We start from the raw sequence: 27,676 nt of genomic DNA, 5'->3' as shown, positions 1-27,676 counted from the left end.
CTCTGAGCCTGAGTTTCTCAAACAACCAACACTTGCCAGAGATGTGGTTACTATGAACCACAGTGGGGGTCTACCTGCTCCCACATCATACAGTTGCAACACATCGCCTGGCTTTCCATCTCTATTTTCTTAGGTTTTTTTTTCAAAATTTCCCACTAGTCTTTTAGCTTGCCATCTTTAAATAGCCCCCCATTTATCCATTGAACTTTTCCTGTGATGTCACAGTTGGATTTGTGCTGGACACTCAATCTTGGGCTTCAGGTTATCCTGTTTAAAAAGACCTCACCAACTATTGAAGTGAAAAAGCAAGCAAAAATCACCTCTTCACCAAATTCCCATGCTGCTCCAGAATCCTCAAATGATATACTCATGATGGGCTGTGTTTTATCCAGATGAGATTCCCTCCTTCCTGACCATGTCCACCTTACTGATCTTGTACTTTCAACAGACCTTCTCTTAAATAGAGTTGAACACAACTGCCTGGGTTGTTTCTATCTTGGCCAGGTGCAGAGTTGTCGCAGTGAGGTGCTGACCGGATTCTGCTACCAAGTGTTCCTACCAATGGTGTTCCCATCAAGGTGTCAGTATCTGAGCTGATGCAGGTGGCAGTCTTTTTGCTGCTGCTGCTGCTTCTAAGACATCAAAACTGTCATCCTCAGAGCTCAAAGAGGTGCCTTGAGTAGCCCGCTTCTCTTTCAGAGCTGTAGATATCCTGCTGACACGAGAGCGAAAGTGTCACAGCCGGTCATTAGAAGAGTTGAGTGATGGATAACACTGATGGTGAGGTTAATGTGAGATTTGCAGTGAAATGAAGAATGGTAGATGGATGTTACTGCAGAACTAGTCCTGGTCACTACTTGCAAGGGATGGTATTCGCTCCTTTGGTGAGGAGCATAATGGCAGCACCCCTCAACCTGTCCTGGCTCCTCCTACCTTGTTATGAATTGGTTTCTCCTGTAACAGGAGAAAGTGAGGGATTAACGTAAAAGTGACTGGCCTACTGTCAGTACAGGTGCATGTGGTCAAAAGGTGGTGAAGTATCCCAGGCAGGTGAATAGGCAGTGCAAAGGCCAGAGTCTAGATTAGAATAGTGCTGGAAAAGCACAGCAGGTCAGGCAGCATCCGAGGAGCAGGAAAATTGCCCTTCTGCAGTCCTTGTTTTTACCTAGTGCAAAGGCCGTGCAGGGTTTGTGTTTTGAGGTGTTTTCCCTGAACCGTCGATGGCTGAGGGGTGACCTCATAGAGGTTTATCAAACCATGAGGGGCATGGATAGTTTAAATAGACAAGGTCTTTTCCCTGAGGTGGGGGAGTCCAGAACTAGAGGAATAGGTTTACGGTGAGAAGGGAAAGATTTAAAAGGGACCCAAGGGGCAAGTTTTTCACACACAGTGGTATGTGTATGGAATGAGCTGGCAGAGGAAGTGATAAAGGCTGGTACAATTGCAACATTTAAAAGGAATTTGGATGGGTACATGGATAGGATGGGTTTGGAGGGATATGGGCCAAGTGCTGGCAAATGGGACTAGATTAGGTTGGGATATCTGGTCGGCATAGACGAGTTAGATCGAAGGGTCTATTTCTGTGCTGTGTTTCTCTATGACTCTATGTGACTGAGGGAGAATGTAACATGCAGTAGTGAGCATAACAGAGAATAAGTCTTGCTGAGAGATGGGTGCGGTAGCAGAGATGGACTGAGTGAGGTAGTAGACAGAGTGTGGCATTTACCTTGACAGAGCGGAGAAAGCTATTGACCTTGCAGCACTGCTGGCGTCCGTACCTTTGGACCTTAGATAAAGTGCTGATGTGGGTGTGACCTGGGAGCAGGTTGCCAGAATCCAGTGTTGTAGCCTCCTCTGCCCTGTCTTGTAAGAAGAAGATGGCCTTCCTCTGAATCACCCCATTCGGAGAATCACAGCACCATTTTCTCCTTCTCTAGCATCTTTGTAATTGCTAGAAGAAAGTTAAGACTGCAGGTGCTGGAGATCAGAGTCAGGAGTGTAGTGCTGGAAAAGCACAGCAGGTCAGGCAGCATCTGAGGAGCAGGAGAATTGATGTATCAGGCATGAGGCCTTCATTACCAAAGAAGGTTCATACCTGAAACATCGATTCTCCTGCTCCTTGGATGCTGCTTGACCTGCTTTTCCTGCACCACACGCTCGACTCTTTGTAACTGTTGTCTGTCAACAAATAGGGCATTTTTGGAATGCCAGTTTTCGTCAGGATACTTAGTGGCCTTTTAAAGATGATGGGCTTTCAGTGGATATCCGGTGAATGAGTTCTTCCAGGAACAGCAGGTGATAGAATGGGGCTGACATCTGATGAGAGTGACACCATGGGGGTGGTGTATGTAATTAATAAGGTGACATTGGTGGGATTGGGTGATAGATCTCACTAGGCCTCAGAGAGAAGCACTCTAAGAAACTTGTCACCATTGACATGTAGCCAAAACAAAGGTAAGATTTAGCTCAATATAACTCAATGTAGGTTGTTGACCTTGTCCAGCATCAACGTAGACGCCTTTTCTGGAATGCTTCAGTGGTTATCCTTCACACTTGACCAAGTTAAAAATGAGTAAACTGACTGTGGAGTTTTAGAACAATCAGCAATAAAGTGTGAAGTGGGTTGACTTTGACCTCTTTATAAGGACAAGCAACATGTATACTGTTTTCGCCTAAAAATAATAGTTTGTAGTTAATTTTAGACTTTTACCTCTGAGTAAATATATTTCTGTTAATGTCCCTTATTTGAATGCTGCCTTCAAAACCTTCCATCTTTCATAATCTAGTATAATTTATTTTACTAAAACAGTGAGACAATCATAGGCAACATGAGGTACAGCCTTGTAAGTTTTAGCCCACATGAAATCTGGATATTTTAGCCACTAAATGAAGCAGTGAGAAATACATTCTGTTGTGAATTGAGTTAAGGTTGACTGAAATAAATGCATTTATTTATATCTTGTTGAAACACCAGTGGTATTTATATTTTGCTTAATAACTGGTGTTTGAGCTCAGAAGTCATTTGGGCTACAAAAAAGTTTGGGGAACAGGAATGTGTGCATGGAAGAATCAAGTGACTTGGTTTTGTTTTTAGATGTTGCCGCAGGAGAAGAATGTAGATACCCTGGTCACTGCACATTTGCATATTGCCAAGAAGAGATAGATGTATGGACCCTAGAGCGTAAAGGAGCATTTAATCGTGAACTGCTGTTTGATCCCTTTGGAAGTATCAGGAAGGTTAATTTAACTGTAGCCAAAATTCTACAGGAACATCATGGCATATTTATGTTTCTCTGTGAGGTAAGCTAGATATGCTATATTTTTAATTAATTGCACTATAATTTTATTTTATGTGACACATTACTGCAAGAATCAGACATAACAGAAAAAGGATCTGCTATAGGATTGAGGCAGGGGAGTGAAGATTGTTTCAGGTGACCGGTGAGGCGGCTTCTCATTTTTTCATTGAGCAGAGTGGAAAAATGACAAATCCTTTTGCGAACCTTTGTGGAAACAGTTGTTTTTATTGTTGCTTTTTGGTTTGTTTCCTTTCCTTGATGCCTGGTATCTTTGTTTACATTCTTTTACTTTTCCATATTGAAGTATTGAACTGACTTCCCCAGTCATTGAAATCATCCAGCAGTGTTTTTGAAGGGAACTGATACATATTTGAGAAATAAGCTTTGGAACAGCTGGACAACTGAGCTGTGAATAATCGGCAAATAGTTCATGGTTTTTCCAGTGATTTCTTCTGCATTCCTAAGCATCCATTGGGTTTGATAGCTGGCACACAAGATCAGCAACTAGAATTAATGAGGTTACTATAGCTATAGCTATGTAAAGGGATGAGTCATCATAGTTTTAAGGTGAGGGGTAGCTGATTTAAAAGAGAGATAAACTATTGCAGCTCTCAAAGGATTGTGAATCTGTGGAATTCACTGTCCCAGAGTACGTTGAATGCCAGGATATTGAGTAAATTAAAGAAGGAGATGGATTTTTAATTAGTGATGGATTAACAAGTTATGGAGAGCAGACAGCCAAGCAGAATTGAGGCAACAATGAGATCATATTTAAACAGTGGAGCAGGCCTGAGGGGCTGAAATGCTTATCCCTGCTTCTAGTTCTTAACTTCTCAAAAATCAATAAAAGTGAAGTTGGTGAAGTTGTTAAAATCAAATCAAATTTTGCTTTTTCATTGGGATGGGGAAATGAAAATGTCAAATATGTCCTGGGTGCTTTGGTTTACTGAGGTCTGCTGTGATTGTCACTGCCCATTGGCTGTCTATCGATTTGAGGATAAGAACCATTCAAGGTCACAGCTTTTGGCTGTGACTCATCTTAATACTGTCAATGTAGGTGTCCAAGACCTTTATATGTCTGTCACCAATGTGCACATTATTGACTACGGACTGCCAGGTTTACAGTTGTCTTTCTGTTGTCCATCCTCCATTGCCATAAGACTTGGTAAACAGACCATAGTAGAAGCCCTCATATGACTTAGTTTAATATAGGGACCTTGAAGTGCCATTATGTCTGCATAATCGTGACTGGTTAGTGGTCACATTTCAGTGGTGTGTGGAACCACAATGACTGGGACCATCTTACTGTGCAGCCTTGTTCCGCCTTCACAGCTGGTCAGACTCATGCTCTTCCATAGGCTACTCTGCCATTGAGGACTTTGCGCCACACTTTGTCTGAAACCTTGGCCCTCCCTGACCTTACCACCACAGATGGGAGTAATGTCCCCGCTAATTGAATTGCTGTGGTGTGAACTTAGCTAAGGAAATATTGGAAACTCTGGGCTATATTGTAAACTGCAGATTTACTAAAATGCTATGAGCAGCTGTTCTTCAGCTAATATATTTTGCCTAACTTTGTTTCAGTCAGCATACTTTTTAATTAAATAATCAAATCTGATGTATTTCAGTTCTTTTTGTGTATTAAATGTTTAAATTTTAATTTGAAAATAATTCTGCTACAAGTTGAGTTCCAACATGAGTATTAATTGTGGAACTATCCATCATGTGTTAATTGATTGCAGAAATGTTTTGATAACAAGCCCAGAATGATACACAAAAACAATAAGGATAACCAAGCCTACTGTTCCAATCCAGATGCCAAGCATTTATTTGAGCAGAACAAGTAAGTACATTCAGTCCAAAAGTTGTGAACCATCATTAATGGAGCTGGAACAAACCTGTGTTTTTGGACTTTCAAGACTTTGGATGAATTTTGTGTTTGCTGTTGAGGACTGAAGTGTACTTCATCCATGGAATATCTCATTATGATTATTCCCATAACTTTCAACCCTTATTTTGCTAATGATCTATTACTTTCTTTTTATTTGGGTTCAATAGGTGACGTGTTAAATACTTGGCTGTTTTGGGATACAAGGTGGAAATTGAATAGCAATGCCTCTGTAATTAAGTATAATAACTAAATATGGAATCTGTAGGCATCTTTTTGTTATGTTTCGTATATCCTATTCAGATTTCCAGATCATAACTGCATATCTATTAAGCAAGCAATCCCTTAAAATGGAAGCCATTCTGTCTATATGCTTTTGTATAGCAAGCTAACAACCAGTGCATTTAATTAAAGTACTAAAGGATATGTCATCTGTGACTGCAATCCTGAATAATTGCACTGAAGTTACTATGGGGCTGAAATAACTGCACGGAGGATGGTATCCCATCACCAAGTCAGCCTTTATTTACATGTGTTCAGTACCTGCCAGTTCAGAGCCAGTTCCTAGAATGCTTTAAATATGCTTTAAATCTCCTGTTTATTTATTTTATTTCTCCTGTTTTATAAAATTTATTAAACACTACAGTTTACAAACAATTAACATTAACAGCTGTATACAGGGAACAGCAGTTTACAAGGGAGAAGAGTGGCAAAGCCAGATCCTAATGTTTCAACCAGTTTTCAGAGATATGAGGACAAGCCTCAATCTCCTGTTTTTTTTCTTTTATTTAATTTCTTTTTGCCCGCACTACTGCCTAACTGAGGTAGTGCTTATTTTCCCCAGCACCCATGTTGAATGTGTGCAGGTATAGGACACAGAGAACGACAGGAAGAAAGGAGACACCCGAGTTGCCACCGACAAGTAGTGCCATCCTCAAAGGGCAAAACCTCCTGTTTGTTTTTTTTTCTTTTTTTTTCTTTTATTTCCATTTCTCTTTTTTTTAATGGTTCCCCACACTATCACTGACAGCAGTAGTGCTTGATTTTTCCCTTTGTTGTACACATTGAGAAACAGCAAGTGTGTAAATCTTTATTTATATTCCACCACCTGGACAGAACAAAGACATCCGTGTGATCAGTGACAAGCAGTGGCCTCCTCAAAGGGCACAACCTCCTGTTTATATCTGTCAGCCAGGGCTCCCTGATCAGCCCAGGTCAACAAGCCCCACTCCCCCCTCCCAATCAAGGATCCCATAGTCACTACAAGAGCATAAGTCAATTTTACAGAAAGTGCAAAGCCATGTACCAGACCCCTGTTCTCAGTATGTATGTCACCTTTTCCAAGCTACAGTCAATTCTGAAGAAGAGTCATTGAACTGAAATATTGACTGTGCTTTCTCCCCCAGATGCTGCCAGATATGCTGAGTTTCGGTAGCCATTTCTGTTTTTGTACCATGGATATTTACATAGACACTGTGCATTAACTCTAATAAATAATTCTGAAGTAGTTTTATGCAATTGCATGTTGGCATGGAGGCACTACCTCCATCTTCAGTTTATAGAAATGATACCCTCCTTCACATGCAAGCTTGCACCCTACTGCCGTACGTTCCCAGTTTACACATTCTAGTCACTCCTCCTAATTCATGCTGTATTATTTCTTCTCCCACCTCTTGTTTCTCAATTCATGGTGACTTTCTTCACCATCTTCTCCTTCATTTAGTTTATGAGGCAATTGTGTTCTCCGCCCTAATTCATTTCAATACTCTTGGTTCACCAACCCTTTTCTTTAAATTATTGATTTTGAAAAACCCCAGCTATAATTGTCTCTTTTACCAGTTACTGTGTTTTGTATTGTGCCTGCATGGCTTTAGTTTAATGAAGTATGTGGATGCGTATATGAGCTTTGTGAATTTGATGTTTGATAGTAGGCCAGAAATGGCAGCCTGATTTCATAGAACTTCCTTACAGTTTCTTTCTTAATTGACTGTTTTCTATATTGGAGGAAGTGAGCATTGCAGACACTGGAGATCAGAGTTGAGTGTGTGGTGATGGAAAAGCACAGCAGGTCAGGCAACATCCAAAGAGCAGGAGAATTGACATTTCGGGCATAAATTTTCCAGCACTCCACACTCGACAGTTCTCTATCATGACTTGATTTGCATTAACTTGTTTCAAAAATCTGACTGAGACATATCATCTGACCACAATTAGGAGAATGATCGAGTTCATCTGTCTTAGAAAATCACTGTGAGGATGGCCCAGAAATCTGATTGCTATCTGGTTCAGTTGTACATTTTGTCACATTTTTTGAGTAGAAACAGAAAATGTGAAAGATGACAGGACAGCCAGTTTGTAAGAACTGTGATAAGTCTACATAACTTCAACACTTGCAACTCTCAATGTTGATAACCATAGCAACTTTTGAGTTGAGTGGATTTACTTTTATCAGTTCCTCAGTAAAATTATTAAATGTACAGCAAGGCTCCTGTTCAGATTCTCAGTACCTGGTTTTTTCCTTTTAAACAGGTGCCTTGTTCACATCCTGCGAGAGACAATGGTGAAATGCTCTAAAATCCGATCTTTTGACAGTACCAGATTGCTTGATCTCTGCCGCCATGAAGTTCGCTTTGGTTGTAACAGAGAGGATGAGTGTTTCTATGCACACAGTTTGATAGAGCTGAAAGTCTGGATGATGCAGCGTGACACACGTATGTTCAGTGATACTGGAGTTTTTTTTTCCTTTTGAAGCCTGCTGATTCTGTATTCCACAGACCATTATCTAACTGAAATGAAGATGCAACAAAATTGGAATAGTAATGGGCCAGTTCATTCACCCTCTAGTTCAGGATGCGAAATGTTCAGCATCCATTCTGAGTAATTTTACTTTCCACTTTATCCACAGGCCCTCTACAGCCTGAATCTGGAATTTGTCAAGTCTCTTTCCTCAGTCAAGTCCATATTCACTGTGTTGGGTGACAACCCATTCCATCGTGATTTTGTGATATGACTTCTCTCAGACATTAAGCTGAAGTGTTTCCCTGTGATATTTCCTCTGAGTAGCTTCTCAGTTGAGACCAGAAGCTCGCTGTGCAGAGATTTGTGGGGTCAATTTATGTTCAGGCAAATGGATTAACTATTCCAGAGATTACTTTGGGCCTGTAGGGAACAGCATTTATTGTGGTGGGTGGAGACTAAAGATTATTTATAACTTTTTAAATGCATCTCCCGAAATGTACTATTTTGTCTTATGTTCACTTGTAATTTGCAGACTGACATCGTATCTATGTTATAACACAGTCCTTAGGAAATACTTGTAATAGTGAGGTATGAATTGTCTTGATAAATCCTGGGAATTATTATATTAATGTAATTAATGGAGGAACACCAGCAGTAAATATACATTTCTTTGCATTGTAAATCTTTTCTGAACCCTCTCCAATAATATCCTTCCAATAGCAAGGTGACCAGGACTGTACACACACACAGTTATTTTTGAACAATGTGTTGAGATCAAACATCATTAACAAAGGAGCATGTGATTTATGTTAAATGACTTGACCAGTTATCTCTGGAGTCAATTGCTAAGTGCTTACACAGCAGGTGATATGATCTACACAGAAAAAGATGGTCAGGGCCAGAACTAGATTGAGTTCAGAAGAAGAAACAAAGTTATCCAAGAAAAAGGGCAGTTTGTTTATGTGTAAAATCTCCAGACTGAGAGAATTTAGTTTGTAGAAGTCTCCAGGTTGTAACGGTTTATGGAAGTCTCTCTCCCAGAATTGAAAAAACTAAAATGTCTATGCCACGACAACTGGAAGGGGGTCTCTGGGGTGTCACAGCTGGAAGGGGGTCTCTAGGGGTCACAGGACCATTGCAGCTGGAAAGGGGTCTCTAGGTGTCACAGCTGGAAGGGGGTCTCTGGGTGTCACAGCTGGAAGGGGGTCTCTGGGTGTTGCAGCGGAAAGGGGGTCTCTGGGCTGTCACAGCTGGAAGGGGGTCTCTGGGTTTCACAGGTGGAAGGGGGTCTCTGGGTCATTGCGGCTGGAAGGGGCTCTCTTGCGGGGTTGGTATCACAGCTGAAAGAAAGTCCCTGTGCTGCTTGGGCCATCACAGCTGAAAAGCATCAAATTAGTAAGAAATCAAAGAGGTAAGATAGGAGTGACCCTTCTTTGGGATTGAGTGAATGTAAAGGGAGGAAAGATAATTTTTTTTGCTGTTTGTCAGGTCTTTCTAAGTTGTCTTACATGTAGTTTGGGTTTTCCCCTCTTTATGTTTAATAAACTCATCTTATGTTAAAAGAACATTAGCAGCCTCATGAATATGTTCAGTGACTAATCACAATAACCAAACAGTAAAGGCTTTATGATAAGAATGTAATGGTTAGGTATAGGGCCTCCAGCCCCTCAAGCCTGCCCTGCCAATCATTAACAACAAGGCTAATTTGTCCTCAGCCTCAACTCTTCTTTCATGCCAGGTCCACACAACCCTCAAATTCCTATTACTTCAAAACGATCTACCTCTTTTTACATTCTTTCAGTGATATACAACACTCTGGGGTGGACAATTTCAGGCATTACTACCCCATAGGAGAATAAATTCCATTGCATCTCAGTTTTAAATGTGTGTCCTTTAGTTCGAGATTCTCCCACTAATAGAAGCGATTTTTCAATGTCTACCTTGTCAAGAACTCTCAGAATCTTGGATGTTTCATTAAAATCACCCCTCATCCTTCTAACCTCTTAGTGAGTAAAGGCCTAACCTGTTTTTAGCCAATCTTGATAAGTCAAGTATGATCTTCATCGACCGAGTGAATCTCATTTGAACTTCGTCCAGTACCAGTAAATCCTTTCTCAAATATGGAAACCAAAACTGTTCACAGTACTCTAAGTGTGACTTGCCAACACCTTTTGTCGTTGTAACTGTTTTAAATCTTGGAAAATTCCATTTGCCTTCATATTTACTTGTTGCACCTGCATGCTAATGTTTTGTGCTTCATGTATAAGAACAGCCAGATCACGGTGTACTTCACTTTTCTGGGGTCTCTCTCCATTCAATCCTTTTGATACTTCCTACCATAGTGCATCACCTTACACTTTCCTACAGCAAAATCCAATTGCCAAATTTTTACCCATACATTCAACCTGTCTATATCTCCTTGCAGATTTTTTACATCCTCATCACATCTCTCATCTACTTTCACTTCGTCAACAAATTTGGATGTATTTTACTCTGCTCCTCCTCCAAATCCTTAGGGCAGGACTTGTACACTGAAGGGAGTATTGCTTAAGGTGCAGATACATAGTTCCTTGAAAACGGAATCGTGGGTAGACAGGGAAGTGAAGAAGACGTATGGTACTCTTACATTTGTTGGTATTGAGCATAGGAGTTGGGAGCTGTATAGGATATTAGGCAACTTTTGGAATACTGCATTCAATTATGGTCTCTCTGCTATAGGAAAGATGTGAAACTTGAAAGGGTACAGAAAAGATTTACAAGGATGTTGCCAGGACTGGAGGGTTTGAGCTATAGGGAGAGGCTGAATAGCCTGGGGCTGTTTTCCTTGGAGCGTTGGAAGCTGAGGGGTAACCTTAGAGAGGTTTATAAAAACATGAGGGCCATGGATCGGGTGTATAGTCAAGGTCTTTTCCCCAGAGCAGGGTGGTACAAAACTAGATGTCAAAGGTGAGAGGAGAAGGATTTAGGTCCCTTTTAAGGGACAACATTTTCATACAGAGGGTGATGTGTGTATAGAATGAGCTGCCAGAGGAAGTGGTGGAGGTGAGTACAACTACAACATTTAAAAGGCATCTGGATGGCTTTAGGAAGGCAATAGAAAGAGTTTAGAGGGATATGGGTCAAATCCTGGCAAACAGGATTAGATTAATTTAGAATGATCTGGCCTTGTGGCACTCTTTTTTTTCCTTTCCTTACCACACCTTTGAAATCTGAAAAAGATTCATTAATCCTGACTCTGAATTCTATATGTTAAACAAACCCAGTACATGTTGAGGATTACTGAGAATCACCCCGTTACTGTGAGGTTCTGTCTTGTACAAAAACCGTTTATGTGGCACTTCATCAAATCCATATATTCTACTTCTACCTGTTCCCCAAGTCAACCCTCCTTGTTATATCCTCAAATAGCTCTCTTAGCCAAACATAATTTTTTTTCATAAAGCTATGTTGACTGTGATTGCATTGTGCTTGTCTAAATGTCCTGCTATTTCTTCCTTATTAATAGACTAGTATTTTCTCAATGACAGATTTTAAGCTGACTGGTCTATAATTTTCTGCTTTGTGTCTCCCTCCCTCCTTGAACTTTGGAAAACTGCTAATGCAATGCCCATCGGCTGAAGTCCTCCTGGAATCAAAACAAAATATTTTGATCAATGCATCCACAATTTCTGCAGCAATTTCCTTATAATCCTTGGATGCAAGCCATCAAGTCCTGGCAACCCCTCTGTCATTAATTCCCATCACTTTATCATGAGGGACAAAGTATTTGACAGAAACTGTTAGAAAACCTTCCCTTCCATGAGCACCTTGCTTATGTGTTATCCATGGGATGTTTTATAGTGTCTTCTTCTCCCATGAAGAGGGATGCAAAATATTTGTTTGTTATCTACCATTTTACCTGCACTTTGTTATTAATTCTCCAGTCACATCCTCCACTTACTTTATCTATTGTATTTCTTTGATATACCCATAGAAGCTCTTGTTTGTTTCCATATTTCTTGCAATTTACTTTCAGAATCAGTTTCCTTCCCGTTAATTATTTTAGTCATCTCCTGCTCGTTCTTCCAAAAAATAAATCCTAATTCTCTGGCCTAGCACAAGTTTACTCACTTTGTATGCCTTGGTTTTTGATTAATGTTTTCCTGGACTGCCTTTGTTAATTACATTACTTGTCCTACTCATCGAACCCTTTTTGACTGGAATAAATTTCTGCTGAGTGCTATGGAATATTTGCTAAAGTATCTGGCGCTGCCAATCCATTGACTTCCCAGTGAGTCTTATTTTCTCTGCCTACTTTAGCCAGTACTTTCTTCATTTCTCTGGCATTGTCTTTAGGCTTCACTGTGGAATCTGACCTGTCAGGTATTACTGTGAGCTGGGTTCAGAACAGTTTGAATTAACATTCAAAATTTGTTAACATTCGTTAACATTCAAAATTTCTTGTTCGCAAATTTGTTACAAGCAAGTATTACTTTGTAGTATCCCCTACCAAAATAAAATTTACTGTAACTACTTAAGTTTGATAGATGAATTTATACATTTCTATTATTGTTATACAAAATCCCTATTTTAAAAATCTGAGACAATATGGCTGTAATAGACTTGATTTTTAGAAAGTTTACAAAGAAAAACTTGCATTTATGCATCACTTTTCATGACCACTGAACAATTCCAAGTGCTTTTCGCCTATGAAGTACTTTTGACATGCATTTGCTGTTATAATGCAAGAAAATTGGCCGCCAATTTGCACACATCAAACTCCTATAACAACCAAATAATATGGTTTTGTGGTGTTGATTAAGGGATGATTGTTTCCTAGCATACTGGGTTTAATTCCCCTGCTATTGTTTGAAATTATCTGTGTAATCTTTTACATTGAGCAGGGGATGTCGAAGCCCCAATTTAACATGTATCCAAGACGGCACCTCTGCGATGTAGCCCTCCCTCGGTACTGCACTGGACTGTAAGTTGCATTATTGTGCTCAGGTCCTAAAGTAGAACTTGAAGCTGGACTCTTGTGATTCATAGGCATGAGGACAACCAACTGAGCAACCACTGTGGTGCATGGACTTGGGAATGGAGCTTAAAGGAGTTGCAAAAATCAGATGTCAGACATGTTTTATTTCTTGAATATATTGTGTTTAAATATTGAATTTATTTTTAAATCACCAGATATCTCTCATGAAGCAATTGCTCAGGAATCAAAAAAGTATTGGCAGAATCTGGAAGCTAGTACCCAGTCAGGACAGGTAAACATCTTTTACATATGTTTTTATACGTAATTCAGGTTTGACCAGTCTGCTGTTTGATTAGTGTATTCCAATTGTTTGATAATTCCTCAGGTGCTGATTAAAGAAAAAGGCCTTAAAAGCTTATTTTGAGTTCTATAAATGCATTTGCTAATATTCTGGAAGCGACTTTGATGCCCATATCCTGACAAGCCCTGAATGCTACCAGAAAAATAGCAAGTTATTTGGTTAAAGCATTCTCTGAGTTTAAGTGGTAGTTAAGTACAAGGAATATTTTATTACAACTTCACTGCAGCAGAAGGATAATTGGACAACAGAAGTTTTATGGAAAATTGATATAGTGCTGAAATTCATTGAGTATTCCTTGACATGGATATTGATTTTCTAAATGTGAGTTCAGACAGGGAAATTGATTTGGGTAACATTGCAGTGTTTAAAAACAACAAGTAAGTTATTCTCATTGATTGAATGAAATGTAGCTCTCAAAACTGATGGTGGACAGACCTATTCAGTCCTAAATGTGCTAGGATTGAATAAGAATTTACAGATTGAATTGCTTATCTAACTTACCTGAGGTTAGCTACAATATTGTGTGTGCAGTGTGACTGTGTCTTATATTTCTGTAAATGGTACGCGAATATCCAGTACAGACTTAGGAGTAGAAGGCAAGAGATAATTGTAGCTGAAAATGTGTTGCTGGTTAAAGCGCAGCAGGTTAGGCAGCATCCAAGGAACAGGAAATTCGACGTTTCGGGCCAGAGCCCGAAACGTCGAATTTCCTGTTCCTTGGATGCTGCCTAACCTGCTGTGCTTTAACCAGCAACACATTTTCAGCTCTGATCTCCAGCATCTGCAGACGTCACTTTTTACTCGAAGAGATAATTGTATCCAAACACAATTCTATGTCAGTTTATTCTGGATATTTTGACTTTACTTTTAACAATTTCCATTTTTAAATTCATGTATCCACATTCATGAGATCAAGCAATGTTTACAAATCGCCTTCTACATAATTCCCATCTCGCATACAAAAGTGATTTTCTGTCTTTTTCTCAGCTTTTGATCCAAGATCTGCTCCAAGCAAATCCAATTAAAGGCATATTACAAATTAAACTGAGCAATTGCTGAGTGAACAGCACAGTTCAGATTTAAAGAAACACGCATGTCTATAAAACCAAATGCCAGCATTCTTGTGTTAAATTATCAAACCATAGGACTGCTCATTCATTAGAGAGAGACAACTGGTAATGGTTTAACCTGAGGGTCACCACACCTCAGGTAAGGGGAAATGTTGAGAAAGAGAGTCCTTCAGCTGGTGTGGGAATTGAACTCACTCAGTTGGAATCACTCTACATTGCAGACTATCTGGCCAGCCTACTAGGCTAACTGACCTCCATTCTCTTTTTTAAACCCCAGAGTAATGATTTATTGTACCAGTTATCCAGTTGGAATAACCATTGTTCCAAGTTTTCTAGCTCTGGTACTTTTAAATAAATTACAAAAGACAAAAGTGTCATAAACTGTTGTTCATCAGAACTTCATTACTGTTAGTTACTGGTGTTCCAGTCAGACTGATGTACAAATTCCAGATACTATTTGTATTGTTGCAGACCTCTAACTTCTGAAACTTAGCTACATACTGGTGTCTGAATACATGCAACTTTCAAGTGCTTGTTCCAATGTTAAACTTGGTACCTTTGTGATCTGCACTAGTGTGATATCCACAGAACACTGTTTCGACACGGCATTCGTGGTGTCAAATCACTATTTTTGGGAAGGGTAGATTAGAAGTGAGCAGGGTATTGCAAACATGTCAGTGACTGTCGTGATTCAAGTTTGAATGTTTCGATGTGGTAATACGTAGGATTAGAGCCAAGATTAACCAGTGTCAGAGATGTAAATTACTTTACGGTTTATTGGAATCGAGGTCACATCTTTCCACTTTGAATTTATTCAGCAATGTCCTTCAAAACAAAGCTCCTTGAGAACGGAGAATAATCCCAACTGTGTCTCTTTACCAAAACCAGTCAGAACAATTGGAAATTATTCCTCTCTATATGTTGACAACCATTTCAGCACCAAAGTGGAGAAAGTCAGCCAATCCATCACTTTTTTTGCTAAATGCTACCTGGTATTGAAGGTACCTATCCTAACCCTATTTCCCTTTATCCTATTCTTATATTTTTCTTCCAATGCATTTCTGAGCCTAAAATATAAAAAATAAAATATCAACACTTATTAAATTGTTCTATTTTCATTCCTAGCAAGTTTTGAGAAGATTTTTTGAGCTCAGGTTGAGGTTCTGGATGTAGGTTTGCTCACTGAGCTGGGAGGTTCGTTTTCAGACATTTCATCACCATACCACGTAACATCTTCAATGAGCTTTCAAATGAAGCACTGGTGGTGTCTAGCCTGCTTTCTATTTGTATGTTTGAGTTTCCTAGGGTTGGTGATGCCATTTCCTGTGGTGACATAATTTCCTATGGTGATGTCATTTCCTGTCCTTTTTCTCAACTGGTGGTAAATGGGATCCAACTCAATGCGTTTATTGATAGAGTTCTGGTTGGAATGCCATGCTTCTAGAATTCTTGTGCATGGCTTTGTTTGGCTTGTCCTAGGATGGATGTGTTGTCCCAGCTGAAGTGGTTTCCTTCCTCATCCGTATGTGAGGATACTAGTGAGAGAGGTCATGTCGTTTTGTGGCTAGTTGATGCTCATGTATCCTGGTAGCTAGTTTTCTGCCTGTTGATCCAATGTAGTGTTTGTTACAGTTCTTGCAAGGTATTTTGTAAATGACATTAGTTTTGCTTATTGCCTATATAGGGTCTTTCAAGTTCATTAGCTGCTGTTTTAGTGTGTTGGTGGGTTTGTGGGCTACCATGATGCCAAGGGGTCTGAGTAGTCTGGCAGTCATTTCTGAGATATCTTTGACATAGGGGAGAGTGGCTTGGGTTTCTGGACATGTTTTGTCTGCTTGTTTGGGTTTATTGCTGAGAAATCGGCAAACTGTGTTCATTGGGTACCCGTTCTTTTTGAACATCAACTAGCTACAAAAGGACATGACCCACTCTCAATAATATCCTTACATACAGATGAGGAAGAACACCACTTTGACTGGGACAACACAACCATCCGAGGACAAGCCAAACAGAGACACGCACGCGAACTCCTAGAAGCATGGCATTCCAACCAGAACTCTATCAAACACGTTGATTTGGATCCCATTTACCAGCCCCTGAGAAAAAAAACAGGAAATGACATCACCTTAAGAAATTCAAACATATAAATAGAAAGCGGGCTACACCACCAATGCTTCATTCAGAGGCTCACTGAAGATGTTACCTAGTATGGTGACGAAACATCTGAAAACGAACCTTCTGGCTCAGCGAGCACGCCTACATCCATTTTCATTCCTGTCATATACCTCTTGTAAACAGGTGTGTGGCTTACCTGCTAATACAAGTGTGTGGAAGGAGGGATCAAACCAGCTGTAGTTAGATGATAGATGTCACAGAGTAATTGCAGACAAGCTACAGTCGATGTGTGAGACTGGCACAGGACAGACCAGCGTGGCATGCTGTGACAACAGATCCTCCAGCAGAAGTAGTAAGGAGCTGAAGCAGCATTTTGCAACTGTCAATCAGAAGACTATCCTTCTGATCAATCTTCCACAGAGGAGATAACTTATCCTTGGTGTCTTGTTTCGGCAGCACATACATAATCTGGAACTGAATGGTACTGACTCCATTCTGTGCTTTATGGTGTTTATACACTTGCACTGTATAAATTAATGTCTGTTTGCACAAGTCAGTAACCTTTTGTTAACTGGATATTACCCATAAATACCATTCTACCAATGAACAGTGCATTTCTCAATTATAGGTAATCAATATAGAATAAGGAGTAGCGGCTTTAAAAGAGATGAGGAGAAATCACTCAAGGAATCGTGTTTCTGTGGAATTAACTGCCACAGAATGTGATGGACGCTGGGAAATTGAGTAAACTTAAGGAGATGGGTTTTTAATGGTTTGAAGGGTTATGAAAAGTTGGCAAGAAAGTTGAGGCCAAGATAAGATCAGCCAGACTCGAGGTGCTGAATTGCCTATTACAGCTCCTAGTTTTTATGTTCTTAATGCATGCACCTATAGTGTGCAGCATTCAAATTAATGCAAAGTAAATAATCATGGTGACAGTAACGAAAGCCACTGCAGTAATATTTTTTCCACATTTTTGGACAGATGTCCTTTTGATTCAAGATCATACTGCAATTCAAAATCTATCATTATAGCATTTCAGACCTCTCCTCGTACAAGTTAAGGTGTATTGAAAAAGTTGATTGTGATGAGCAGTCTGTAATAAACAGATTTTCTCCTTTTAAGGTACCTCTTGGCATGACAAAATCCAGAAACCTCAACCTAAAGCTCAAATTTGTGTGTGGACAGTGTTGGAGGCATGGGCAAGTCAGCGAGCCAGATAAGAACCGAAAATACTGCAATGCTAAAGCAAGACACCCGTGAGTAGCTAAACCATCCATTCAGTCAAATGATCAGTATTCCTGAAGCACTAATAATCTATATTAAGTGACTGTAATATAGCACCACAGACATCTCTATAATGGTTGTTTTTGCTGATTCACTCCTAATGCACAGTATGTTTCGTATCAAGCTATGAACAGCCACTTAGTTGAATTTTAAGTGATCAACTGCTACAATTTCGGACGGCATGGCGACTCAAATTTTGGCACTGCGGCTTCACAGCGCCAGGGACCCGGGTTCATTTCCACCCTCAGGTGACCGTCTGTGTGGAGTTTGCACGTCTTCCTCGGGTCTCCGTGGGTTTCCTCTGAATGTTTTGGTTTCCTCCCGGTGATGTGGAGATTAGGTGAATTGGCCATGCTCAATTGTTCACTGTATCCAGGGATGTAGAAACAGGTGGATTAGCCAATGGGAAATGAGGATGACAGGGATGGGGTAGGGGATGGGTCAGGGTGGGATGCTTTTCGGGAGGGGCGGTGCCGACTTGATAGGCCAAGTGGCCTGTTTCCATACTGAAGGGAATCTGTGATTAATATGTTTCAGTTCAGTATTTTTCAGCAACTAAGAGTCTCACAAAATTCATAAAATCGTGAGCATACAATTTAGTTATTGTTATTTTGCTGGTTGCAGACTAGCACAATGATACATTGTCCTACAACAGCAAATTTAGGACTGCAAATGGTACCCACTGTTAGACTTGCCATTGCCTGTTTATTATCAACAATATTTTGTACTAAGTGTTGCTGAAAGCATGCAGCACAGAAGGTGGAGTATTCTCTGAGTGAATATCTCTTCAGCCCGATCTGATTGAAAGATTTTGAAAACAGCAGTTCAGTATCGAGAAGGAAGTTAGAATGAAATTCATCGTTAAATCTGATGCAGGAAGAAGAATTGAAACGGAAAATAAAGATTGACTTAAGATTTAAAGAAGATAAATTGAACGAATAAGTAGAATAATGGTCTTACAAAAACATTCAACTGAAGGAAAGCAGTTCCACACTTGTGATAGTTAATTTTCAGTGCCACTGGTTGTCTGACAGTAATTAATACTTAAAACTAAAAGAATACTTTGACTTGAGAGTACTTGACATAATGTTACAGTTGTATAGGACTTTGGTAAGGCCACATTAGGAATATTGCAAATAGTTCTGGTCGCCACATTACCGAAAGAACGTGGATGCTTTGGAGAGGATGCAGAAGAGGTTCACCAGGATGTTGCCTGGTATGAAGGGCCCTAACCATGAAGAGAGGTTGAGTAGATTAGGATTATTTTCATTGGAAAGACGGAGGTTGAGGGGGAACTTGATTGAGGTATACAAAATCATGAGAGGTGTAGACAAGAAGCTTTTTTCCCCAGAGTGAGGGACTCAGTTACTAGGGGTCATGAGTTCAAGGTGAGAGGAGAAAAGTTTAAGGGGGATATGCGTGAAAAGATCTTTACACAGAGAGTGGTGGGTGCCTGGGAGACATTGCTAGCGGAGGTGGCACGATCGTGTCATTTAAGATGTACCTAGACAGATACATGAATGGCCAGGGAGCAGAGGGATACAAATCCTTAGAAAATAGCTGACAGGTTTAGCTGGAAGATCTGGATCGGTGCAGGCTTGGAGGGCCGAAGGGCCTGGTCTTGTGCTGTAGTTTTCTTTGTTCCATCTTCTATGCAAATTCAGAATTTGCATACTGCTCATTGTGTTTGAGTTGAAGCCAATGAGATGTTTTCTTCAGGTGAACCTAACAGCAGTGTATCATATTACTGCAGTAACTTTTTCATTTCCATACTTGTCAAGTATCTGGCCTCGTTTGTGGTCATTGCATCATTTGCATCTAAATAATGATTAGGGTAACTAGTTTCACCACTAGTTTGGTTTCTTCACCCTGCTGTTGCTAGCAGCTTTTGTGTTTTACAAACAGAGTAATGAGATTTCTCCTTGAACATGGACCCATGATTCTCATCTCTCCCATCTTGCTGTGTGAACATTATTTCAGTTTCGTCGTAAACAATGGGCAGAGGCCAAGTTATTTTTTTAATATTTACCCTATAATGACACCATTTATGATTAGCTTTAATGTTAGTCATTGTGCAAACATTCTTTTTGCAATGGACAAATACTACTGCATGGGAGACATTGAGTTCACATATGATAACCTTCTGTACTTGAAGTGTCATATTAACTTGTTTTAACTATTTAAAGTTGGACCAAAGAACGTCGTGTGCTACTAGTGATGTCCAATGAACGTAAGAAATGGACAACTATACGTCCTCTACCATCAAAGAAACCAATTCCACAGCAATTTGATGTAAGTGTTTGGAATAATGTTTTTGAACAGTATGTTTTTGTTTTAAGTATATTCCCAGTTGAACCTCCTTTGGTAACTCTCTTTCAGTTATGCTTGCATATAGCTAAAGGAAAGAAATGTACATACACCGGGCTTTGCTCATTTGCCCACAGTTTTGAGGAAAAAGACATGTGGACCTATATGAAAGACAGTAACAGTAAGTGCTAATTCAAGCTTTGTTGTCTCTGCTTAAAATGCAAATGACTTTGAAGCCTATACAGGTCATTCTGATATAACGCATGTTTCATCAACACGAATTGGCCATAACACCATTGATGAGTTGTGGACGCTATTTGGAATATGCAAACTCTCTGGTGAACGGCTATAGCAATCTTCTACAGCTGTCACATTTATGCAGAACGACCTGTAGTTAAATAATTTAACTTGAATTTTAAATGACTGTTCTTCGTGATAAGCTGACCCTACCCTTTGATTCTTAAACCAATATTGTACAACATTTCCTACTGAAGTAAAATGTATGTTTTCACTTAAGAAGCTAACTACCTTATTTCCTGCAAATGCCATTGTAAATACACCATAACGATTTCATATTACAGCTTCCTAAGTACATTGTGAGCATTGTTCTGCATTGATGATGTATGTTAATTCTTGTATTTCTCAGAGTGAAAGATCTGACTTTAGCCTGAGGCCATTAAACAAAAGACTACAATGGCACTGTTTTCTAATGTGGTATTTTATTAGAACCTTATATACATGCTTTGGGGAGAAGAATTAAAAGCTTAAAAAGGTGAAAAATACAATCTCTGAAATTCTAATCTGCAAATATCTGATTCATGGTTTGATACATGAAATCATTAAAGAACCATTTGTAACTGACTTCCTTCATAATGCTTATGTGTTCAAGTTTCTACGACAGAAAGCCTTTCATGGACAGACTGTTTTAATTTAAAATGTTGGGCAAGCTTAATGGAGTATAATGCAAATTAAAGCATTACACTACCATATCACATTAATCCCAACTACATTTTTCAGTCCGAAAATCAATCAACTTGTTTGTTTAAATTACAGCTTATTGTTGTTTAACTTTTCCATGACTTGAGTTCCTTTTTAACTGTACTGCTTTAAATTAAACTTGACCAGTCTTAGACATGGAACAGCTGTATGAAATGTGGCTGAAGAGTCAGGAGCCAGAGAAAGAGGAAGTAGTTAATGCACCAAAGGAAAATGGGAAACAAATCCACATGCCAACCGACTATGCTGATCTTGTGGTAAGTGATTAATTGTGAGTGGTAGTAGATCAATTGCTCCATTGTTGAATAGATTTTTTTAAGTTGAACAGTTGTACCACAGGTTGGGAGCGCTTAGACAGGATTTATCAATGATGGGAAGACAGTATGCTCACAAGCAAAATGTAATACTGTAAATGAAGTTCAAATCCTTAGAACCTAGCAAACTTGGTGGGAATTATGTCTCTTAAGTTACAAATCTTGGGCTGAATCCAATTGGTTTTGAGCTATTTTGTCTTGATACCTTGTTTGATTACATTTATTTATCATACTGTCTCAACTGGAATGGAGGAAGAGAGGGACTTTCCTTTATACTAGGAATTGCCCTTAATTGTTTATTGTCTTTTACTGCCTGTTGACAGAATAAACTGATCATGTACGTGGGACAAACCTATAAAGGAAATATACAATCTTTCTTCGAGCTATGATTAACAGAGACTAAGCAAGGGCTTTTGCCCGAAATGTCAATTTTCCTGCTTCTCAGATGCTGCCTGACCTGCTGTGCTTTTCCAGCACCATACTGTCGACTCTAATCTCCAGCATTTGCAGTCGTCACTTTCACCTAGAGACTGTGTTCAGTCAATTCTAGTTTTTTCCTGTTTTTTGTAATTGGAAACTAATGAAAATCTTAATAATAAAAACAGTAGCTAGTTGGACCAACTCATTTATGTTCAACTAAAATTGTAACATAGTGGGATTAATGCCAGTGTCACATCTTGAAGAAAAATTAGTGGCTTTCATGTTGTGGATTGGCTTATTGTGGAAGTGTTCTGAAAGTGACTCTCTGGCTGGTCACCCATTCTCCTTTTGTTGCGGTGGACTATTAGTACAAAGTGCCAGTTTGGTTCAGGCCTACTTTGATGTCAGAAGTGGTCTGTACAGATTTGTAGTGATAAAAGGACCTTTCATGTTTGTAGGACTCAAAATATTTTTCTTGACAGATTCAAGAATTATCAAGGGCTATTTCTTGGTTGCCATGAGCTTGTTTTTCAGTTGCACTACTCCCTCACCTCACCCTATCAGCTCCTCAACCTATTGCAGCCCATCTCTCCATTTTTAGCCTCAACTCTTCCCAACTCCATTCCAGAGCCTCCTATAACTACATACTCCAGTACCCCCTACCCCATTCCTTCCAGCACGCCATTCCCTATCTCTAGTCAGCCCCCCTTCCATATGTCACTTCAGTGCCTCCTGCTCCCCTTTATAACCCACCCACCATCCCCATTCCACCTGTTCAAGTCTCCTAACCCCACCAGTTGGGTCCCACCCCTTCCTCCACACCCCTGTTCCACTGCTTCCTTGTGTGAAAGAGAGGACAGACCAGGCCACCCAAGATGAAAGACAAGGTGGCAAGTGTTGCCAGAGGAATCCATTTTGTTGACTGCACCCACTGAAATTCACGTTGACTGAAGAATTGATGTCTCCAATATTTTAAAAAGTTGCATTTGCATTTTGGGTTAAATTTGAACTCATAATTTCATTAGATAACCTGCATTTAGCTGGCTATTTGATTCATGTTTGTTTAATTAAGATTCTAATAATTGATAAAAATGCTTAAATCTCATCTTGTCGTCTCCTTTTGGATTCTGACTGATCTGAGTATTTCTTGCATTCATCATGTTTGTAGGCATCTGTACAATGCGATTCTGAAATCTCTAGCTTGTTGTTGCTGAGCAGTTTCCATTAATGTTTCAGGTCTCTGTACACCACATTATTAATGGAACTTTAAAAATCATTGTATAGATTTTCATTTCATCTTATTCACAATAGTGCCCTCCTGCAGCCTATGAGAAATATGTTGGAAATGACAGCTATGTATATTTTTCCTTTTGCTGTTTACCTTATGGCTTTTGCCTCTGCCCATACATTAACTGCTCTTTGACAGTGAAATGCACTTAAAAGAAATTTTCTATTGTCTTTCCTTTAAAGATCGGCTATCATTGTTGGTTGTGTGGGAAGAGCTGTAATAGTGAGAAGCAATGGCAGCAGCATATAACCTCGGAAAAACACAAAGAAAAAGTTTTTAGTTGTGAGGATGACCAAAACTGCTGGCAACATCGTTTTCCTACAGGACAGTTCAGTGTTTGTCAAATGTAAGGATATTTTTAATTCATTTTTAAGCAAAATAATTTAGTTTGTTTACATCATTCAAATAAGAGAGAGCTTATGGGCGGCACGGTGGCACAGTGGTTAGCACTGCTGCCTCACAGCGCCAGAGACCCGGGTTCAATTCCCGCCTCAGGCAACTGACTGTGTGGAGTTTGCACGTTCTCCCCGTGTCTGCGTGGGTTTCCTCCGGGTGCTCCGGTTTCCTCCCACAGTCCAAAGATGTGCGGGCCATGCTAAATTGCCCGTAGTGTTAGGTAAGGGGTATGGGTGGGTTGCGCTTCGGTGGGTCGGTGTGGACTTGTTGGGCCGAAGGGCCTGTTTCCACACTGTAAGTAATCTAAAAAAAAAAGCTGTCTGCCAGAACCTTTAATCCAGTTTTGGTGGCAAATAGTTAATGTTCTGTATATAACCTCATTGGTAATGCAGCATCTACTTTGTGTGTCTTTATAATTTATCTTGCTCACATGGACTAGCCATAGTAGAACCAAATGTAAGTTATGCTTTATAATATTTGAAGGGCATGAGTAAAATATCTCTTACTGTTTCGAGATTTTCACGTTTCTAACCCTGAGCATGGATTAGATTTGCTTCCTTGCTGAAGTATACTTTTCTCTTTCATTTTTTATCAGAACAAAGAACAATACAGCACAGGAATAGTCCCTTCGGCCCACCAAGCCTGCGATGCCTATTCCTTAGTTGTTGCCCGTATGTGGTTCCTGTCCCTCTCCCGAACATGTCTGTCAAGATACACTTTAAAGGTTGTTAACGTGCCTGCTGGTACCACATCCACTGGCAGTGTGTTCCAGGCCCCCACCACCCTCTGGGTGAAAAACCTTCCCCGTACTTCTCCCCTAGACTTGCCCCCTCTCACCTTGAAACTGTGCCCTCTTGTAGTTGACCTTTCCACTCTGGGTGAAAAAAGCCTCTGACTGTCCACCCTATCTATAACTCTCATAATTTTGGAGACTCTCTATCAGATTACCCCTTAGCCTCCGTCTTTCCAGTGAAAATATGCCAATTTTATCCAATCTTTCCTCATTACTAAGACCCTTCAGACTAGGCAACATCCTTTGCGCCCTCTCCAAGGCATCCACCTCTTTGTGGTCGTGTGGTGACCAGAATGGCATGCAATATTCAAATGTGGTCTAACTAAAGTGTTATACAGCTGTAACATAACTTGCCAACTTTTACATTCGATGCTCCGGCCAATAAGGGAAATGTACTACATGCCTTCCTGACCACCTCATCCACCTGTGTTGCAGCTTTCAGGGGTCTGTGGACCTAGATCCCTGTGAATATCAATGTTGTTATCTTAATATTAATCATTACTTAAAAACTAATAAAATCTGCCACCCAGGCCCTCTATCCTTTTACAGTTAATGTTTTTATTTCATAATGACTTCCACAAATAATCACTTAGTAGTACAGAACTGGAGTATTGTTTGAAAACAGTTAGACCATGTTAGAGAATATCCTGGCCAATTTCTTAACTAGGACATCAAGGAGAGGGAGTTTGTTTCATTATCCTCGCTGGAATTTAAAATAAATTCAATAGAAACATAAAATTATGATGGGAATAGATGGGATAGAAACAAAGAGGCTATTTCCACTGACTTGTGAAACTAGAACTAGAATTAGCTTATGAGGAGAGATTGAAAAGACTGAGTCTATACTCTTTGGAATTCAGAAGAATGAGGGGGATCTTATAGAAACATATAAAATTGTGAAGGATGTAGATAACAGAGAAGCAGGGAGGTTGTTTCCACTGTGGGTGAAACTAGAACTCGGGGGCATTGCCTCAAAATAAAGGGGAGCAGATTTAGGACTGAGTTGAGGAAGAACTTCTTCATCCAAATCTGTGGAATTCCCTGCCCAGTGAAACAGTTGAGGCTACCTCTTTGCATGTTTTAAAGACAAAGATAGATTTTTGAACAGTGAAGGAATTAAGAGTTATGGTGAGTAGGCAGGTTGGTGGAGCTGAGTCCACAAGAAAATCAGCTATTTATTGAATGGCGAAGCAGGACAGATGGCCAACTCCTGCTCCTGTTTCTTATGTTTGACCACACCATTTAAAACTGAATTAGACTATAGGTTAGAGCCCATTAAAACATGTAAAGAAATTATTACAAGCAGTATTGGATTCCAATATAGCAAATGTATTGTGTACATAAAGGAAATGTTCAGGGGGTAGGAAATAAGTGTAATTTCATCTTGGAGACATTTCTCAAGAAAGATTTTTGCAAGGGGTGGGCCTAGCTAGGATCCCATGGCAACATCATCTATTTGGGCATGTATGGTGTAATTAAAACTGAACTCAACTACACAAGTTACAAAGATACAATTTTATTCTGTGAGTGGACAACATTTGCTAAATAATCCTAAGCGTGCAAAGAATGATGCCGACAGCCAAATTAAGATTATAAATTGGACTTGCAGTGTGGTACACATGGCCTGTATTGGAAATACATATATTAATACTTAGAGCCCTGTTCTTTTTAATCAGAAAGAACATGTATGCACACTAATGCCAAAGGATTTGACTCCCATTCACTTACCCTGTCTCCACTTTAGTCTCACTTGTTGAATTTGTCCACTTTCTATGAAGATAATCATCCCATCCTTAACTTGAAAAAAAATATTGTATTGTTTCTGTACCTTTGCATCAATGTCTGTTCCAAAGCAATGCATTTTGGAAACACAACACCCTTTGAAATGTAATGTATGTTTATGTTAATTTCAGGCATGAGACAGGTAACTGTCCAGAGGAGGAGAATTGCCAATTTGCTCATAGTAAAGCAGAATTGCAAGAATGGATGGATCGAAGAGAAGTTCTAAGACAGAAACTAGCGAAAGCCAAAAAGGACCATTTGATTGCTCCAGATGATGACGACTTTGGAAAATTTGATTTTTTGATTAAAGACTTAAATTAATATAATAACCATGGTACATTCGAATTTTCTGAAATGTGGTAGAAGTTGACATTTTTTTCAATTGAAACCAAAACTAAAAGGTGTATAAGCAGTAAATCTTTGAATTGTTCTCCTGCTTTACTTTCCTACAGTAATAACTACAATGGTGTTGTGAAAGTGGCATACAGTAGGGCTAGGAGGGCAGCAGTACTCTCTGCACTTCCATCTAACAACAGGCTGTTGTTTGCTGTCAAGGTAACGTGCAACTTGAAAAAAGAATAATCATGGGTTATATTAAAGTGCAAGGACTTGAATATTTTTGTGATGTTCTCCATAATGTCATAGGAATATATTTGAGTGACTTAAGACATAGGAGAAAACTTTGGATTGTGGATGTAAGGCTTAAATGATACAGAATTCATAAACATTTCAGTATCCAGATAAATGAAAACAGCAGAGAAATGGGGTTCAGTAATGTGGCAATCCAACTTGGATAGTGTGTAACAGTTCAGAGACGAGTTAGCATCATTGAATTTGTTAGAGCAATAGGATGCTTCTTTTGATAACTTTTTTCTTATAAGTAATAGTTTTTAAGGAAAATCATTCATCAATATATAAGCTGAATGGTTTAAATTTTACCAGCATTTAATTATGTGCTCCATTGTTGGTAACTGGGAAACAGGTGTTAAAAGAACTGCATAAAATAATTTCATTACAGGATTCAAAATTATTAAGTTTTGTTAAGTATAATGCTTGCTATTTAAATGTTGATTTCCTTAAAAATCACAAGAATTGCCAGGTGGCAAAAATATATGGACCAATATTGTCAATAAAGGATATAAAAATGTTTACATTACAGATTGTTAGAGTGCCTTGTATTCTGTCTGTTAAATTATGATGACCACTATAATTGCCAGTGGTTAACAGTTCAAACATCACCTCTAGATGGCACAAAGAATACATATGTGCAAAGAGGAAGTTGATGCATTCAGAAATGATGGAAATTTTGATGATAACTATGAATGATTAAGATGTTATCTCGAGGAGACGCTGCAGTGAATTAGATAACTACTTTAAATATGTAGGCAATGAAGCAAGCACTGAAAGGGAACCAAATGTATGGCATAAAGATCAGTTAGAGTTGTCTGTCACACCCGAGACTAAATTGATGTGAGGAGAGACTGCTGAGACACCAAAATTGTCTGATCATGGGAAGCATAGTCCTCCTATAACACCATAGTTGCATTCTAGCGAAACTTTGATTAATATAAAATGGCAAAATATAGGGCCTGTGGGAAAGGTGGGATTGGGGACAGACCAGCAAACTATAACACTCCCAATCGCTCAAAAATCACCCAAAAGCC

At 39.5% G+C, this 27,676-nt stretch overlaps 1 protein-coding gene across 2 annotated transcripts in view; it reads left to right on the top strand.

Moving 5' to 3' along the window:
- Positions 1-27,168, top strand: part of zc3h7a (zinc finger CCCH-type containing 7A) — an 89,584-nt gene extending 62,416 nt beyond the window's left edge. For both annotated transcript variants that reach the window (XM_060840513.1, XM_060840512.1), the window contains 10 exons: positions 3,095-3,300; positions 5,042-5,142; positions 7,717-7,898; positions 13,099-13,175; positions 17,555-17,688; positions 19,903-20,008; positions 20,096-20,204; positions 21,149-21,276; positions 23,224-23,387; positions 26,144-27,168. In XM_060840513.1, the coding sequence (XP_060696496.1) occupies positions 3,095-3,300; positions 5,042-5,142; positions 7,717-7,898; positions 13,099-13,175; positions 17,555-17,688; positions 19,903-20,008; positions 20,096-20,204; positions 21,149-21,276; positions 23,224-23,387; positions 26,144-26,333 (1,397 nt within the window). In that variant the 3' untranslated portion in view covers positions 26,334-27,168. The remainder of the gene's footprint in view (positions 1-3,094; positions 3,301-5,041; positions 5,143-7,716; positions 7,899-13,098; positions 13,176-17,554; positions 17,689-19,902; positions 20,009-20,095; positions 20,205-21,148; positions 21,277-23,223; positions 23,388-26,143) is intronic.
- Positions 27,169-27,676: the final 508 nt, after the last annotated feature.

The sequence above is a fragment of the Hemiscyllium ocellatum genome, chromosome 20 (genome assembly GCF_020745735.1).
Source record: "Hemiscyllium ocellatum isolate sHemOce1 chromosome 20, sHemOce1.pat.X.cur, whole genome shotgun sequence".
NCBI lineage: Eukaryota > Metazoa > Chordata > Chondrichthyes > Orectolobiformes > Hemiscylliidae > Hemiscyllium > Hemiscyllium ocellatum.
The sequence above is the reverse complement of the archived record's forward strand: the minus strand, read 5'-3'. Positions and strand labels throughout refer to the sequence as shown.